Source organism: Oncorhynchus kisutch, linkage group LG2 (genome assembly GCF_002021735.2).
Source record: "Oncorhynchus kisutch isolate 150728-3 linkage group LG2, Okis_V2, whole genome shotgun sequence".
In the NCBI taxonomy this organism is placed as follows: domain Eukaryota; kingdom Metazoa; phylum Chordata; class Actinopteri; order Salmoniformes; family Salmonidae; genus Oncorhynchus; species Oncorhynchus kisutch.
In genome coordinates, this window is record NC_034175.2 from 375132 (window position 1) to 395305 (window position 20174).

At 43.6% G+C, this 20174-nt stretch overlaps 1 protein-coding gene across 1 annotated transcript in view; it reads left to right on the plus strand.

Annotated features, from left to right (window-relative positions):
• nek11 (NIMA-related kinase 11) overlaps window positions 1–14575 on the plus strand; it is a 146701-nt gene extending 132126 nt beyond the window's left edge. The window contains exon 17 of the mRNA XM_031803379.1: window positions 14149–14575. Coding sequence (XP_031659239.1) covers window positions 14149–14575 — 427 coding nt within the window. The remainder of the gene's footprint in view (window positions 1–14148) is intronic.
• The last annotated feature ends 5599 nt before the right edge of the window (window positions 14576–20174 follow it).

Sequence of the window (20174 nt, forward strand, 5' to 3'; positions counted from 1 at the left end):
CTGCCTCGGAAAAAAGAGTGTTACCAGGGATTCTGAATAACCCTTGAAGTTATATGAAATGTAAAGGAAAAGGAGGAACCCCAGGGTTGTCAGGGAAATTTGAATGCATTACATTCTCCACTGCATTCTGAACATCATCAATTTAACAGCCCAACTTTAAAACCATTAAAATCCTAATTAGGGCTGTCAATTGCTCCCAACTTGTTTAAAAAATACTTTGACAAACATAGGTTGTGTGAGGAGCCTTGAAGGAGAGAAGGAATTGGGAGTGGAGGTTTCTGGGTAATTGCCATCATTTTCCCAAACAGTAATCCCTATAGAGGTACTGTGCACCGCTACAACTCAATTAGCTCCAGATCACACAGCTCAGAGGGACCGCGTTACCCAGGCTCCCCCACTCCTCTTCCTCCACCCACTCCCCAAGCCTACAGACCTCCCACAGGCAGACCCCTCATAGATTGTTGGAAGAGCACAGGCTGGAATGAATTACACATGAATAAATTATAAATGAGTAATGTTATGGTAATTCTGTCAAGGCGTTTATGCATATGTGTTGTTTTTTCAGTCATAAAGAGCTGAGCTGTGGGACTGACCGCCAGGTGAGCAAGTTGATGTTCCATGAGTGTTGGCTGTCTTTTCCCCTATATACTCTCTCTCTCTCTCTCTCTCTCTTTTTTTTTCTTTCTCTCTCTCTCTCGCCCTCTCGCCCTCTCGCCCCTCTCGCCCTCTCTCTCTCTCTCTCGCCCTCTCGCCCTCTCGCCCCTCTCGCCCTCTCGCCCTCTCTCTCTCTCGCCCTCTCGCCCTCTCGCCCTCTCGCCCTCTCTCTCTCTCGCCCTCTCGCCCTCTCGCCCTCTCGCTCTCTCGCCCTCTCGCCCTCTCGCCCTCTCTCTGTGTCTCTCTCGCCCTCTCGCCCTCTCGCCCTCGCGCCCTCTCGCTCTCTCGCCCTCTCTCTCTCTCTCTGTGTCTCTCTCGCCCCTCTCGCCCTCTCGCCCTCTCGCTCTCTCGCCCTCTCTCTCTCTCGCCCCTCTCGCCCTCTCGCCCTCTCTCTGTGTCTCTCTCGCCCTCTCGCCCTCTTGCCCTCTCGCCCTCTCGCTCTCTCGCCCTCTCTCTCTCTCTCTGTGTCTCTCTGTGTCTCTCTCGCCCTCTCGCCCTCTCGCCCTCTCGCTCTCTCGCCCTCTCGCCCTCTCGCCCTCTCTCTGTGTCTCTCTCGCCCTCTCGCCCTCTTGCCCTCTCGCCCTCTCGCTCTCTCGCCCTCTCTCTCTCTCTCTGTGTCTCTCTCGCCCTCTCGCCCTCTTGCCCTCTCGCCCTCTCGCTCTCTCGCCCTCTCTCTCTCTCTCTGTGTCTCTCTGTGTCTCTCTCGCCCTCTCGCCCTCTCGCTCTCTCGCCCTCTCGCCCTCTCGCCCTCTCTCTGTGTCTCTCTCGCCCTCTCGCCCTCTTGCCCTCTCGCCCTCTCGCTCTCTCGCCCTCTCTCTCTCTCTCTGTGTCTCTCTCGCCCTCTCGCCCTCTTGCCCTCTCGCCCTCTCGCTCTCTCGCCCTCTCTCTCTCTCTCTGTGTCTCTCTCGCCCTCTCGCCCTCTCGCCCTCTCTCTGTGTCTCTCTCTCAATTCAATTTGCTGTATTGGCTTGACGTAACAATGTACATATTGCCAAAGCTTACTTTGTATATTTACAATATTAAAATAATAAGAATCCAAATTGTCAATGGGACAACAGTAACAACAATAACAACAGTAACAACAATAACCAAGGGTCAAAATAACAACAGTAACAACAATAACAACAGTAACAACAATAACCAAGGGTCAAAATAACCATACATTGAACAATAACAATAAGCATACAGTGGAGGACATGTGCAGGTTGATTGGTCTGTCAGACACTGTCCCTCATCTTATGTCAGGCTGCAATGGAGTGAGCTGCCAACCCTTCCCCCAACAGGACGGGTAGCCTATTCTCATCAGAGAGGTCTTTAAAACCTCAAATAAGGGTTTCACATTTGGGGAAATTACACTTTCTAATTGTTTTATATTTTTGACATTTTGTCAGGAAATGCAGCTCTGTCTCAGGTTCTGCTGTTGTGCAGTGGTTGCACAGCCTTTCCTCTACAGGGAACCAGGTTGTTATCCTGTGTCTACCCTTCTCAATGGCACTGAGCCTGTACTTTGTCAAAGTTTTTTTGATCAGTAATCATGGTCAAATAGTTAGCCACGATGTACTGTTGATTTAGGGCCAGATAGCACTGCATTTTGCTTTGTGCTTGTGTTTCCCAATAAGCAATGTAGTTTTGTTTTGACTGTGTTGTAATTTGTTTTATTCTGATTGATTTTATGTGCTGGTCCTCAGGCTTCAGTGTGTTAGTAGAACAGGTTTGTGAACTCAGCCCCAGGACCAGCTGGATGAGGGGACTCTTTTCTTTGCTCAGCTCTTGACATTGCAAGGGGTGGTAATGATATTAGATGGGGTCACTGTATTTGAGATGTTTCCAAAACTCTTTTTTTGTTTTTTATTATTAGTGGATATTGGCCTAATTCTGCCTTGCATGCATTATTTGTACTTTTCCTCTGGACCTGTAGGAGAATCTTACAGAACTCTGCATGCAGGGTTTCAATGGGGGTATTTGTCCCATTTGGTGAAATCTTGTTTTGCAAGTGGACCCCGCACCTCGCTGCCATTAAGTGCAATTGGTTCAATGACACAATCAATTCGTTTTAGCCAAATTTTAATAGGTATTTCAATTTCAATGAGTTTTTTAATGGTGTAGAATGCGCTGCGTGCTTTCTCTCTCAGCTCATTCACTGCATCATTAAGGTGTCCAGTTGAGCTTATTTTTAAACCTAAGTAACTGAAGTGTGTGCAGTACTCTATATATTTTGTACCAATTGAGAACAGGGGGTTAATTCCCTGAGATCGGTATCTTCTCTGGAAAATCATTATTTTAGTCTTTTTGGGGTCTACTGCCAGGGCCCAGGTCTGGCAGTACTGCTCTAGTAGGTCCAGGCTCTGCTGTAGGCCATGTACTGTGGGTGACAGCAGGCATAGGTAATCTGCGAAGACTAGGCATTTAACCTCTGAATGGTAGAGACTAACACCAGAGGCTGAGGATTTTTCTAGAATAGTGGCCAATTCATTGTTGTAAACGTTGAAGAGTGCAGGGCTCAGATTGCAACCCTGGTGAAGGCCCCGCCCCTGATTAAAGAATCATGTTATATTCTTGCCAATTTTAATGCTGCACGTATTGCCAGTATGCATTGATTTAATTATGTCATATGTTTTACCCCCTACACCACTCTCAGTAACTTTGTAGAACAGTCCTGTTTGCCAAATAGAGTCAAATGCTTTTTAGAAGTCGATAAAGCAAGCGTATATTTTGGTATTATTTTGGTGGACATGTTTATCTATCAGGGTGTGTAGGGTGTAAATATGATCATTCGAGCGCTGTTTTTGTATAAATCCAATTTGGCTTTTATTCTCTCTCTCTCTCTCTCTCTCTCTCTCTCTCTCTCTCTCTCTCTCTCTCTCTCTCTCTCTCTCTCTCACTCGCTCTCTCTCTCTCTTAGTTTAGTTTTAATTGCTGAGGGATCCCTGTGGCCCAGGCTCCACAGTGAGCAAATGAGAAAGACAGCTCAACTCTCGTCCTTCGCTGGGTTGGGGGTACAGGACTATACATCTTTAACTTTCAGCTCGGTCAATGCTTTAGGCAGGTGTGTGGGTGGTGTGTGTAGCTGAAATCTCCATTGATGAGTGATGATTAGCCATTCCATTTGTGTCTACCCCTGTTACAGTTTTTCGAAATTGCTAAAACACTAAAACCCATTGGCTGAACAAAGTTCTCAGTTGCCTGGACTCATTTAGCTAATTATGCAGTCTGTTGTAAATACCTTAAACCATTTCACATGGTAAAACACAATTTGCAGATCTCACTTAGACTTTTCAGCAAAACTCTAAACACATTCTCATTCTCAAAACACATTCTGCACTCTAATGCACATGTCATCCATACTGGTAAACACATTCTGCACTCTAATGCACATGTCATCCATACTGGTAAACACAAGTGGCAACAATCAAATACAAATAGAGAACATATGTCATTGATTGAACACAACCACTCAAAATTGATTTAACCTGTTTCAAGTGATGCGACACAACCAATATAGGCCAGTTCACAGAGCAAACAGGTTGTTGAAGGTAGGGGAGAAAGTCTGAGAATGGATAGAAGAAACAATGTGAGAGGACGAGTGCGTATGCGAGGTGGGTGATGAGGAGGAAGAGGAGGAGGAAGAGGAGGAGGAGGGCAAGAAAGAGGAAGAGGAGGATGAGGAGGAAGAGGAAGACAAAGAGTGGAAATATCTGATGAAATTCGAGCAACAGTTATAGACCATGTTCTTGTCCATGGACTGACATTGAGGGAAGCAGGACTTAGAGTGCAACCCAATTTGAGACGATTTTCTGTGTCCACCATAGTAAGGACATTCAGAGAAGAGAACAGGTACAGTATACTACTGTATTTTTGTAATTGCACATTTACTGTACTACACTATATGCAGCTGTTTCAATAGACATGTGTAAAGTTAATCACTGTATGTATTGTACTGCATGAATATGTTTTGGAACTGCACAACTAGTTTTTGTAGAATTGCAAGGCTGCCACATGAAGGACAGCTATATTCACTCAGGAGCAAGAGGCCGTTATAGTTGGCATGGTCCTTCAAGATAATGCAATACGAATCCAGGAACGAGTGATACAAGACAACACACACTTCCAGGGAATCGACAGTGTGAGCATTTCCACAATTGACCGTGTCCTCCATCGTAACAGGATGCGAATGAAACAAATATATAGAATACCTTTTGAGCGCAACTCACCAAGGGTGAAAGAACTGCGAGCTCAGTATGTGCAAGTAAGTGTACTTCCAGAAACATTTACTATAATCCAGATTATCTACAGTACTAACACATACTATGTGAATGACATTACTCTTCAGTACATACAGTGGGGCAAAAAAGTATTTAGTCAGCCACCAATTATTTTCCACCATAATTTGCAAATAAACTCATTAAAAATCCTACAATGTGATTTTCTGGATTTTTTTTTTCATTTTGTCTGTTATAGTTGAAGTGTACCTATGATGAAAATTACAGGCCTCTCATCTTTTTAAGTGGGAGAACTTGCACAATTGGTGGCTGACTAAATACTTTTTTGCCCCACTGTACAATGTATGTGAATCAGAAGCCTAATTGTACTCTACAGTATAGCACTGTCTCTGTACGACTTACAAAATCCTACATAAAGTATATTGTATTTCTACACAGACAATATTTGACTTGGAATCCTTGGACAGACCCCATGAGTTCCTCTTTGTCGATGAAGCAGGCTTCAATCTAACAAAGAGGAGAAGGAGAGGCTGAAACATGATTGGACAGCGGGCCATTGTTGAAGTCACTGGTCAACGAGATGGCAATGTCACAATCCGTGCTGCTATCAGCAACCATGGTGTTCTACATCACCATGTTACACTCGGGCCATATAACACCCACCTTCTAAGATTTATTGCCAATCTAAGAGATATTTGATTTGAGCAGCAGGTTCAAGAGCAGCAGGGTCAAGAGCTAAATGAGAATCCCATTCCCACCTATGTGATAGTGTGGGACTGTCAGTTTCCACCGAGCTGCTCAGGTAAGGGAATGGTTTAACATCAATGGGCAGTTTATGAACTTGTACCTCCCTCTATACTCGCCTTTCCTGAATCCGATTGAGGAGTTTTTCTCCTCTTGGAGATGGAAAGTGTATGATAGACAACCCTACACCAGAGTAAATCTGCTGCAAGCTATGGATTTAGCCTGTGGTGATATAGGTGAGGAATCATGTCAGGGCTGGATACGGCACAGTTGCCTCAGGAGGGCCAATATTGCTTGTGATGTCGACGAAGTGCTCTGGCCTGACCAAGCCCAAAGACAAGAAGAAGCACATTGATCACATGTTTACTCCTTTGATTGTTGTCCCTTTTAGTATTGTATACTGTAGTACAGTGCACTGTAGGCTGTATACTGTACAATGGACTAATTGTATGGCCCTGAACATTGTGCTTTCCATTTATTAACAGTACTGACTGCTCAATAGATTTTGACTGGTTGCAGGTTCATATCAACAAAGAACAAGAATTACAGTATCACAGAGACAAAGGACAAGTTTGTGAGATGCAGGGTACAGTACTGTAAAAATAGGGGTACAAGGAGGAGGAAGAACAAAAAACAAAATTGCAAAGAGCAAAGCAGAGTAGTAATTTCTGATCAATTTTGAGCTACTATGATAGAACATGTTTTTGTTCATCAAAAGAAAATGATGGAAAATATGAATATTTTTTTTTATTAAAAATGTACTTCTCCCTGAGAATTATATGTTTTGAACAATGTGTTTTCTATTTTTCGGTGTATAGTTTACTGACTGCTTGAGAGTGATCATTTTGATCACTTTGTTTATGATTTGAAAGCAGTGTTTGGTTTTGAACACAGGTAAATCTGTTTTGAGGCGAATGTTTCATTTTGTGAGAGGAGTCAGAGGTTATGTAAATGGTGCTTGGAGATGAGGTTTTGTGTTTAATGTTTTCAGGAAACGGAGCAAAGGTTTCAGAAACTGTGTTTTAGCAATTGAGAAAAACTGTAATAGCTGACTGTGAGGGACCAATGACTGTGGCGCTCCCTGCTGAGTGATTCTGATTGGCCGCAACGAGGTGACATGAAAACATTGACTCACTCAGCATTGCTATGAATTGCTATGAACTAGTCTAAAGATAGAGTGCTACTTTTATTAAAGTATTTTACGCTAGCCTAACTCCAGGATAGAGTCAGGGGGTTAGACAGTGGGTGATGGGTTGGTGTGGGTGTTTGTGTTTGTGTATGGATGGATTACAATCACAGATAATTGGGGAGTGCTTAAAAACCCTCTCTGTATCGCAGCCAGCGGTTTGTAGGATTAGGAAGGGATTTAGTCATGGAGAAAGTTTGATGGCAGAAATGCAGGTAATTTATTTTCATAACTGAAAGTATGTATACTCTCTCTCACACGCACACACACACTCACACACACACACACACTCACACACACACTCACACTCACACACACACTCACACTCACACTCACACTCACACTCACACTCACACACACACTCACACTCACACTCACACTCACACTCACACTCACACGCACACACACACACACTCACACTCACACTCACACACACACTCACACTCACACTCACACTCACACACACACATAGGTTTACATGGGTGTCATTTTTTTAAAGCAAAAGTTAGTCCATAATTAGTCTTCTGGCATCGTGGAATTGGCCTCAGGAAAGAGGGAGAAAACACAAGTACCCTGCCACTCCTCTAAACAGCAGGCACAAGGAGAGGGAGCCTTGAAAGAAAAGACTAATTGAATTAGCGTAGCAGCACGGTTGTTAAGTATAACAATCAGATCATGTGGAGGAAGCATGGCGGATGTGAGGGGGAACTGATAACGAGGAGGGGGGCGGACGATTCAGCGGTGCAAGAGAGATGCATGCAGAGAATAATGTGGTGCTGCTTGTCCAAACATTGTGTCTGTGTGCGCAATTCTAACGAAACATTCCCAAGAGTGAAATGTTGAGTGTCTCTGAGTTGTGGTCTACGTAGGCTACTATACATCCTCCATCTGCACCAAAAATGATGCAGAAATTACAAATGCTTGATTAAACGACTGGGGAATCGAGGTCAGAGGTTGAGTAATGGGGATAGCGAGGGATGCCGAGCACTCCCATAACATACCGGCATAATGATTCAGTATGATTTATGTGGGCCCTCCCCATACACACGCCTTCTAAATGTGAATGTTAGTACAGAGACACTATTCTCGGCTCCCCCCCGAGAGTCGTTGGAATAACTCCGACCCCGGTAGAAGACTAATGAGTAGAAACTCAACTTAGCTGAAAAGAAGACAATAATATCCTTGTTATTATATCTCAATGTTGGGAGTATCCCCTTTCACTGTTTGATAATGTTGTAGTGATAACGGGGTAAAGGGGACATGATAGCAGACAACGGTGTGGTTTCTTCCCCTCAGGCAGGTGACACAGTAATACCCCACTGGGTATGGGAGTAGCCCCTCTGTCATCCACCGATACAATATTGGACTCGTTCGTCTCAATTAAATAATGAATTGGTTGGAGATCACATGACAGGCATGGTTGCTGAACAACACAAAGGGGGAGATGTACCTAGTGGGGTACACTCAGGCACAAGAGGCAGTAAGTCTATTGACTATTCAGATTCAAATGACTCTAGAAACCTATGTTTTTTATATTCTATAATATGAATCCCAAGTCATTAGAAATTGCCCGTGAAAGCGTGTGTGATATCCTGTATATAATACATCATTATATGATGATTCAAAAGACATATGACAGCAATCAAAACCCTTAATATAACATAAAAGTTGGACAGAGGTTGTCACCTGGGACAATGGTATGTAACAAAAAGTGGGGGGGTTACAGGTACAGTACGTTTTCAATTTCACTGTATAAGTTGATAGAACATGTACCCGTAGGCTTCCACTCCAAAGACAAACAACAGGGAGAAATACATACAGAGTTTTAAGTGATAATAAATTACCCCAACCCCCACCCCAACCCCCACCCCATTACCCCAACCCCCACCCCAACCCCCACCCCATTACCCCAACCCCCACCCCAACCCCCACCCCATTACCCCAACCCCCACCCCAACATCCACCCCATTACCCCAACCCCCACCCCATTACCCCAACCCCCACCCCATTAACCCAACCCCCCCCCATTACCCCAACCCCCACCCCATTACCCCAACCCCCACCCCAACCCCCACCCCATTAACCCAACCCCCACCCCATTACCCCAACCCCCACCCCATTACCCCAACCCCCACCCCATTACCCCAACCCCCACCCCAACCCCCACCCCATTACCCCAACCCCCACCCAGCCAACATGTCTCCATCCAAACCCCCACCCCATTACTCCAACATTGGCAACAGCCCTGGTGGACATTCCTGCAGTCAGCATGCCAATTTCCCTCTCCCTTTCCCTCTTTGGGCGACAAAACTGCACATTTTAGAGTGGCCTTTTATTGTCTCCAGCACAAGGTGCACCTGTGTAACGATCATGCTGTTGAGTCAGCTTCTTGATATGCCACAACTGTCCGGTGGGTGGATGATCTTGGCAAAGGAGAAATGCTCACTAACAGGGATGTATATACATTTGTGCCACCTTTTCCTTAGAGAAATAAGGTTTTTGTGCATATGGAACATTTCATGGATCTTTTTTTTCAGCTCATGAAACATGGGACCAACACTTTTTGTGTTTATGTTTTTGTTCAGCGTATATATATACTGTATATTGTTTTGATGTATTTGTTGGGTTTTATTAATTGTTTATTTGTATGTGACTTTAGCTGAGATTATTCTTTACAGAGTGTATTTGTCCAGGCCTCATTTGTTCCTTGATGAGCACCATTCATTCTCGCTGTCGATAAGTCTAATGCTATAACTTCTAACAGTAACTGTATCCACTGGTGAATTGTTAGTGAGGTGATTGCCATCTAAGAGACAACATATTTTTGCGGCAGTGCTGCCTGCCAGCAGTAATGGTCTCTGATTGGTTGAGAGGTTCAAGGAGCTACCATCGTTAAGTAACTTCATAGATGCAAAGCTTTGAATAATAACATTCATGCATTTCAAAATGGATTTTGTAACTTTGGCCCAGAAGCATTTAACTGCAGAGCACTTCCACATCATTTGAAGGAATTTACCTCCCTGATTTAGGGAACAGTTGGTAGTTGGGGCAAATTTCATCATAAAACGTTTCCTTGGTGTTAAATACAGTCTGTGAAGAAACAATTTATTATTAAGTTGATGTCTTTGTTTTTTTCTGCCAAAACAAATCAGCAGCCAGTCAGACCCTCGTAAAAAGAGAAAAGGGTTATTTAGCTCACTCAGGTAGCTTTATTTAAATTCTCCACAGGTCTGAAATGAGGACAAACTGAGGAATGTAGCCGCAGGTTTCATAAATAATCTCTTCTGCAGTTGAGTTGGTTGTTTGTTACTATTTTTCTCCTGCTGCTACCTGATGCTCAACTATTCATCTTGTTCTAAAGGGGATTTAGGGCTCTACTCAATCCGATACACTTTAGCCAACATCTGCATAGATTGTCACGGGAAGTAGGGGTGCTGACGGTGCTGCAGCACCCCCTGATAAATCACAAGTAAAACATTTAACATTTTTAATTGTGACAAAAATGTCCATCCGTTATGCGGGTGTCTGCTATCGCAGGTTAACGCTTGATCTGATTGAATAATAGTGTCTATGAGGTTGGCAGTTTTTGACTTGTAATTGATCAGCAGCTGCTGCAGCATTTCTGCAATGGTGGTGGCAGGGAAATCAGGCGCAGGAGAGTGAACTTGGTATAAATGGAGCAGTTTAATAAATGCTAAAAAACTCAGAAAATACAAAAATATACAAAAATAATATAAAAGGGTACAAAACCCATCACACACCAGAACACGACTTGCACAAAACATACAACAAACAATCACCGACAAAGACATGAGGGGAAACAGAGGGTTAAATACACAACATGTAATTAATTGATGGGATGGAAACCAGGTGAGATGGAAGACAAGACAAAACCAATGGAAAATGAAAAATGGATCAGCGATGGCTAGAAGGTCGGTGACGTCGACCGCCGAACACCGCCCGAACAAGGAGAGGGACCAACTATGGCGGAAGTCGTGACAATTTCAGAGTGATGTTGATGTTGAGTTAGTGATGCATGAGTGACTTAATATGTTTAAGTCACACATACCAGTAAAGCTATCAGTTACATAAAAAACAATACAGTGCATACAGTATACCACACAGAATGGGACCAATACAGTGCATACAGTATACCACACAGAATGGGACCAATACAGTGCATACAGTATACCACACAGAATGGTACAAATACAGTGCATACAGTATACCACACAGAATGGGACCAATACAGTGCATACAGTATACCACACAGAATGGGACAAATACAGTGCATACAGTATACCACACAGAATGGGACAAATACAGTGCATACAGTATACCACACAGAATGGGACCAATACAGTGCATACAGTATACCACACAGAATGGTACAAATACAGTGCATACAGTATACCACACAGAATGGGACCAATACAGTGCATACAGTATACCACACAGAATGGGACAAATACAGTGCATACAGTATACCACACAGAATGGGACAAATACAGTGCATACAGTATACCACACAGAATGGGACCAATACAGTGCATACAGTATACCACACAGAATGGGACAAATACAGTGCATACAGTATACCACACCGAATGGGACCAATACAGTGCATACAGTATACCACACAGAATGGGACAAATACAGTGCATACAGTATACCACACAGAATGGGACAAATACAGTGCATACAGTATACCACACAGAATGGTACAAATACAGTGCATACAGTATACCACACCGAATGGGACCAATACAGTGCATACAGTATACCACACAGAATGGGACCAATACAGTGCATACAGTATACCACACAGAATGGGACCAATACAGTGCATACAGTATACCACACAGAATGGGACCAATACAGTGCATACAGTATACCACACAGAATGGGACCAATACAGTGCATACAGTATACCACACAGAATGGGACAAATACAGTGCATACAGTATACCACACAGAATGGGACCAATACAGTGCATACAGTATACCACACAGAATGGGACCAATACAGTGCATACAGTATACCACACAGAATGGGACCAATACAGTGAATACAGTATACCACACAGAATGGGACAAATACAGTGCATACAGTATACCACACCGAATGGGACCAATACAGTGCATACAGTATACCACACAGAATGGGACAAATACAGTGCATACAGTATACCACACAGAATGGGACAAATACAGTGCATACAGTATACCACACAGAATGGGACAAATACAGTGCATACAGTATACCACACAGAATGGGACAAATAAAATAAAATGTTGGCCTACATAATCATGTCTGACAGTACCTTGCTACTATCAGCAGTGACAGTGGGCTGAATAAGATGTTCTACCTGTGGTACAGAGCGTGTGAGAGGAAAGAGGAGGAGGAAGGTGACATTTCCCAGAAGCTGAGCCTCACCAGGACCCGACAGCAGACACCTACTTATGTCTCTCTCTCTCTCTGGGATGATTACAACAAAGACGGAACTGATTCAGTCCCCTAGCAGAACCCTGCCTCTAACCATCTGCCCCAAACAGTAGTCTCACACGCAGCCCACCTCTCCAGAGTGGCACAAGGTATTTTATATCCCATCGATCAACTTAACACAACGGCCTCTGTTCTCTAACTCCAAGAAAACTACTTCCTGGAGTCCCTACTAACAGCTTTCTTTGTCAAATGCCACATCCAATGCAGAGTCACAATGTATAAACTACGGAATCCTTAACTTTTGCCAAAACTTCAAATCAAACAAGCCACCAGACTGCTGAACACTTGAACTGGACTGACTCACTCACTCACGCACGCACGCACGTGCGCGCACGCACACACACACACACACACACACACACACACACACACACACACACACACACACACACACACACACACACACACACACACACACACACACACACACACACACACACACACACACACACACACACACACACACGCGCGCTGCTACTAGACAGACTCTTTTTATGCTGCTCAGTTTATACACTGCCACCCCCCTTTCCCCAATATACATGTAAATATTGGACTATAAATTATTTCTTACTTCATTATACTTATGCTAGAATGTTTATTCTATTCTACTGAGCAATTTCCAAAATGTTCGTATTCTTATCTTGTATACCATGTATACCATGCATATCCCGTACATACGACTAATACGACTAATACATACGACTAATACAACTTTTTAATACTATTGCATCTTTGTTGCTGAGTCATGGTGGGTGCAGTCGGCTGAAATGGAGAGCAGGGTATGCTGAGGTCAGCGTTAGGCCTCAGTGAACACCGTTTTCTAGTAGTGGCTCCCATTAACAATTTGGCTACTTTGTCCGTCTTAAATATGAGACCGTAAACAGTAGAAAGATGTGTGTCAGGGGGAAGGACAGCTGTAGTGAAGCCAGGTGTCAGACCCACTCTAAATGCTGGTTCTCAACGCAGAGGACTCTTGTCGATGGGTGACTTTGGACGGCTCATAATAATGACTGCAATGAAGTGAATGGAATAGTATCAAACAAAAGGAAATCATGGGTCTGATGTGTTTGATACCATTCCATTCATTCCATTCCAGCCATTACTATGAGCAGCCATTACTATGAGCAGCCATTACTATGAGCAGCCATTACTATGAGCTTGTCCTCCCCAATGAAGGTACCACCAGCCGTCTGTGTGTTAGAATGTCATTAGCACAACATAAGAGGTTCCCTGTGTTTAGTCATGTTTAGACCGTTAACATATCAAATTATGTAACACTGTCATGCTGCATGGAGCAAACAGCTACTCTAAATTGCAGCCCGTGGCAAACCTGTTATTATGTCTGACAGACAGGTACCTTAGCTAAACACTTTGACATGAGGGCGTAAAGTCACTTTTCATCAGTGCTGTGTCTGTTCGTCAACTGTGCTGTGTCTGTACAGTCATCGTTCTTCAGAGGCTAGGTCCCTCCCGGTCACCAGTCTATGCTAGCTAGCAGCTCAATTACGATATGTACTCTCTGAAGCTAATCAAGCCCTTTCACTGTTCTTCCTCTGTGAACAAGACCGTCATTAGCCCAATTCCCCTCCCTCTAATGGTTAATGTGCATGGCATCAACCTCCTGAGCCAAATAGCAGGTTTAGACACAGTACGAAGACTAGAGGGACATTCTGGACACCGGTTTAGACAATAGAGGAATCAACAAAGCAGGAAATGGGTGTTTTTATCTGGGGTAATAACCACCTGTGTCTGTGGGAATGTTGGGTGTTCTGGCACAGCTGTTAGGACAACTTGGAGACTGCATAAGAAGATGACTTACTGAAGAGTCTTACCTTCAGAATCAAGATCTTCAGAAACAAGACCTTCAGAGTCAAGACCTTCAGTATCAAGACCTTCAGAGTCAAGACCTTCAGAATCAAGACCTTCAGAGTCAAGACCTTCAGAGTCAAGACCTTCAGTATCAAGACCTTCAAAGTCAAGACCTACAGAATCAAGACCTATAGAATCAAGACCTTCAGAGTCAAGACCTTCAGAGTCAAGACCTTCAGTATCAAGACCTTCAGAGTCAAGACCTTCAGAGTCAAGACCTTCAGAATCAAGACCTTCAGAGTCAAGACCTTCAGAATCAAGACCTTCAGAGTGAAGACCCTCAATATCAAGACCTTCAGAGTCAAGACCTTCAGAATCAAGACCTTCAGAATAAAGCCACAGCTATTTTTTTCTTCTTTTTTTCTGCAGAGATGCCATGCTCGCCATCCTGGCTGAATTACTCATTAGTAGCATTCAAACACATTTATTTAATATTCAGTAATCACAGAATGTACACAAACGGCATGTTTGTTTAACAGTAAATCATGTATATTTATTCTACTCTAACTGTATGTAGTTACACTGTCAACTGGTATAATTTGAGGCAAACAAACAATACACTTTCTCAATTCTTTTCATCAGATAGACATCTAGAACATTGGCAATTTAGAGTGAAAATTGCCAAAATTGCTCCCAGCTAGAAAATATATATTCAGCTAGTCTAGCGGCAAACTAGTGGAGAACGGAGATGGTAATGAAGGCTGTGGGTTATCTGGGAGACACATTAAAATGTTTCCTCCCACTATTACCACCATAATTGCACCCACTTGACATGAACATGGTCCACTGCTTGGTCAGCTGAAGATGAGTCACTCTGAACAATGACACAGACAGCAGGTTTATACAAATCCCAATGGTTGGTTAAAAGATGGGGATGTAATGTGTTAAAAATAAGCCTTATTGCTTTGCTTTTCACTTGTCATTTGCCGTGGTGTGTGTAGTGATACTTCAGATAGAACAGTAAACAAGTATTTTTGCCTCATACCCATGGTATATAGTCTCATATACACACGGCTGGGATGCAGTTTTAGCCAATGTACATTATTAACTGGGTAGTTCGAGCCCTGAACGCTGATTGGCTGAAAGCCATGGTATATCAGACCTTATACCATGGGTATGACAAAACATGCATTTGTACTCTTCTAACTACGATGGAAACCTGTTTATAATAGCAATAAGGCACCTCGGGGGTTTGTGGTATATGGCCAATATACCATGGTTAAGGGCTGTATCCAGGCAGTCCGCGTTGGGTCGTGCACAACAACAGCCCTTAGCCAAGGTATATTGGCTATATACCACACCCCCTCTGGCTGTCACGTCTAATCAAGGTGGGTGGAATCAGGCGCAGAGAGCAGATAGCGATATAGAGTTTATTCTCTGGTGAACAAAACAAACACGGTCAACCCAAACACACACAGGGTGAAATTATCCAACACAGGATAACAGACTAACCGGAGAATAAGAAACACAATAACACCGACAGACGAAAATGAATGACAAAATAAACAATCCCGCACAAAACAAGGGTGGGACAACCTACATTATATACAGACACTAATTAACTAAACAACACACAGGTGAAACCAATCAGACAAAACCAACAGATACACGAAAAGGGATCGGTAGTGGCTAGTAGGACGGTGACGACGACCGCCGAGCACCGCCTGAACGGGCAGGAAAGCCAACCTCGGCGGAAGTCGTGACACTGGCCTTATGGCTTAAATAACACAATAACTATATGGCAACAACAGTCCTCTTTCTGCCAATCCAAGCCCTGACAGGGGAACCAGGCTAATGATTGAAGGTTCATGGTTTATTCTGCTCTTTACCTGACATTTAAATAGGAAGGTACCATTTGGTAGGTAGCTAGTTACTAATTGTGTTGAATTGAAGTATCAATACCTTTTGTTTCCACATCATTTCTTAGTAAATACTAGATACAATAATTACCATATGAAATAATACTGTGTAATTTAAGTGTTACAGATTGAAGCTCTCCTGTCTCCTGGCACTGGCAGATCAATGATGGGTCTAATTATGAACCCTTGGCCAGTGAGCGTTTTCTATGGATTTTTTCATTGGAAAATTACCATGGCAGTGACCCGCGTTTTGGATACACAAAATATATAGAGGAAATGTAAATGTTTTAAATATCCTCTCCGGTGTGAGTAGAAAACGTGGGAAAGATGATTTATTCTCAGGACAGAAAACGTCTTATGATTCTCTAGAATCTAGATGGGATATAATGTATATCCAAGAGGAAAGAGAACTTTCATTTCCCTTGACGACACATTGCACCCTCAACCATTTATAACTCTATCTGAAATGTGTGGCGCACGCACACACACACACACACACACACACACACGACACATGCACCTCAACCATTAACTCTATCTGAAATGTGTGGCGCACGCACACACACACACACACACACACCACACACACACACACACACACACACACACACACACACACACACACACACACACACACACACTCGCACACGCACACGCACACACACACGCACACACACACGCACACGCACACGCACACGCACACACGCACACACACACACACACACGACACATTGCACCCTCAACCATTTATAACTCTATCTGAAATGTGTGGCGCACGCACGCACGCACACACACACACACACACACACACGCACACACGCACACAAACACACGCACACGCACGGTATAAACCTCAAGTCATTTTCATTTCCGACGTTGGTTAAGAGATTGCATACAGCCATGCAGAAAATGGAAAATATCCCTTGAATTTTGAGTTACCTATTTGAATGTCCTTCCCTTACTTCCCAAAGATATACAATACAACCCAAAATGTCAGAATCCTTAACCTATAGCCTTTAGATAAATTTGCTTAAAATAGTATAGTCAGATGTTAGCAGTTAAGCAATTAGAGAGTGAAATACTTTCCAAGAACAGCCGGGACAAGGACAAAGCCAATTCTAAATTGGTGTGACATTTACATTACGTGACTCATATGTGACTCATACAGTATGTGATGAACTATAAGCAGTGATTGAAATCAAACTACCCATCGTTGTCTAATCTGATGTAATGTAATTATGATTTATTGTTTATGCGTTGAGTATTCAGTAATATTTGATTAGGGACCCCATTAACAGTTGCCAAGGCTGCAGTTACTCTTCCTGGGTTCCAAACACATTAGGCACATAAGAAATACATAAAACAACAGTTACATCATATAACATTACGACACCACTACAAAACCAAATGTACAATACCAACATACAACTATACCACAGTGTACGTGTGTGTAGAGTGTGTGTGTGTGTGTGTGTGTGTATGTCTCCGCATTGTTCCATATTTCCTCAGCACCAGTCCTAACGGGGAGTTGTGTTGACGAGCCCATTTCTTGCCTGTCAGACATACCGTTTGGTGCTGTCATGTAGCCCTCCATAACAGGTGACTGCAACTCTTCCCCATCATAGGACTCTTACTGATGTAACACCAGCCCCCCTACAGTATGTACCCATCAACAGATGTCGAATTTCACAGAACGCAGCAGGGAAGGCTGGTTCAAACAAAATGCTCACTGCACAAACACAGGACACACACACCTCGACGTGTCATCACTCCAGTATCAAATCAAATCGAATTGTATTGGTCACAAACACGTGATTAGCAGATGTTATTGCGGGTGTAGCAAAAGGCTTGTGCTTCTAGCTCTAACAGTGCAGTAATATCTAACAAGTAATATCTAACAAATTACACATATACCCAATACACACACATCTAAGTAGGAATCTATTAAGACTATATACATATGGAAGAGCAATGTCAGAGTGGAACGGACTAAGATACAGTAGAATAGTATAGAAAAAAACTGTATATACATATGAGGTGAGTAATACACGATATGTAAGCTTTATTAAGTGAATGAGATACCGTAGAACAGTTTAGAATACATTATATACATATGAGATGAGTAATGCCAGATACATATGTAAACATTATTAAGTGAATGAGATACTGTAGAACAGTTTAGAATACAGTATATACATATGAGATGAGTAATGCCAGATACATATGTAAACATTATTAAAGTGAGTAGTGTTCCATTCCTTAAAGGTGCCAGTGATTCCTGGTCTATGCCTACAGGCAGCAGCCTCTAATGTGCTAGTGATGGCTGTTTAGCAGTCTGATGGCCTTGAGATAGAAGCTGTTTTTCAGTCTCACGGTCCCTGCTTTGATGCACCTGTACTGACCTCACCTTCTAGATGATAGTGGGGTGAACAGTCAGACGTTTTTGGCCTTCCTGTGACATCGGGTGCTGTAGGTGTCCTGGAGGGCAGGTAGTTTGCCTCCGGTAATGCGTTGGGAAGACCGCACCACCCTCTGGAGAGCCTTGTGGTTGCAGGCGGTGAAGTTACCGTACCAGGCTTTCAATTGTGCATCTGTAAAGATTTGTGAGGGTTTTAGGTGACAAGCCAAAGGCTTTTTTTGCGCCTTCTTCACCATGCTGTCTGTGCGGGTGGTCCATTTCAGTTTGTCAGTGATGTGTGCGCCAAGGAACTTGCAGCTTTCCACCTCCTCCCCTGTTGATGTAGATAAGGTGGTGCACCCTCTGCTGTTTCCTGAAGTCCATGATCATCTCCTTTGTTTTGTTGATGTTGAGTGAGAGGTTGTTTTCCAGGCACCACACTCCCAGAGCCCTCACCTCCTCGCTGTAGGCTGTCTCGTCATCGTTGGTAATCAGGCCTACTACTGTTGTGTAGTCTGCAAACTTGATAATTGAGTTGGAGGCGTGCTTGGCCACGCAGTAATAGGTGAACAGGGAGTACAGGATGGGGCTGAGCACGCACCCTTGTGGGGACCAGGTGTTGAGGATCAGCGGAGTGGAGGTGATGTTTCCTACCTTTACCACCTGGGGGTGGCCCGTCAGGAAGTTCAGGACCCAGTTGCACAGGACGGGGTTCAGACCAGGGCCTCAAGCTTAATAATGAGCTTGGAGGGTACTATGGTGTTGAATGCTGAGTTGTTTAGTCAATAAACAGCATTCATACATAGGTATTCCTCTTGTCCAGATAGGATAGGGCAGTGTGCAGAGTAATGGTGATTGCATCGTCTGTGGATCTATTGGGGCGGTACGCAAATTGAAGTGGGTCTAGGGTGGCAGGTAAGGTAGAGGTGATATGATCCTTGACTAGTCTCTCAAGTCACTTCATGATGACGGAGGTGAGTGCTATGGGGCGATGGCCATTAAGTTCAGTTACCTTTGCCTTCTTGGGTATGGAACGATGGTGGCCATCTTGAAGCATGTGGGGACAGCAGACTGGGATATAGAGAGATTGAATATGCCCATAAACACACCAGCCAGCTGGTCTGCGCATGCTCTGAGGATGCAGCTAGGGATGCCGTCTGGACTAGCAGCCTTGTGAGGGTTAACATGTTTAAATGTTTTACTCGCGTCAGCCACATAGAAGGAGAGCCCAGAGTCCTTGGTAACAGGCCGCGTCGGTGGCACTGTGTTATCCTCAAAGAGTGCATAGAATGTGTTTAGCCTGTCCTGAAGCAAGATGTCATTCTCGGGGGACATGACATGTACAGTTGAATTCGGAAGTTTACATACACCTTAACCAAATACATTTCAACTCAGTTACACACAATTCCTGACATTTAATCTGAGTAAAAATTCCCTTTCTTCGGTCAGTTAGGATCACCACTTTATTTTAAGAATGTGAAATGTCAGAATAATAGTAGAGAGAATTATTTATTTCAGCTTTTATTTAATTCATCACATTCCCTGTGGGTCAGAAGTTCACATACACTCAATTAGTATTTGGTAGCATTGCTGTAAAATGTTTAACTTGGGTCAAACGTTTCGGGTAGCATTCCACAAGCTTCCCACAATAAGTTGGGTGAATTTTGGGCCGTTCCTCCTGACAGAGCAGCTGTAACTGAGTCAGGTTTGTAGGCCTCCTTGCTCGCACACACTTTTT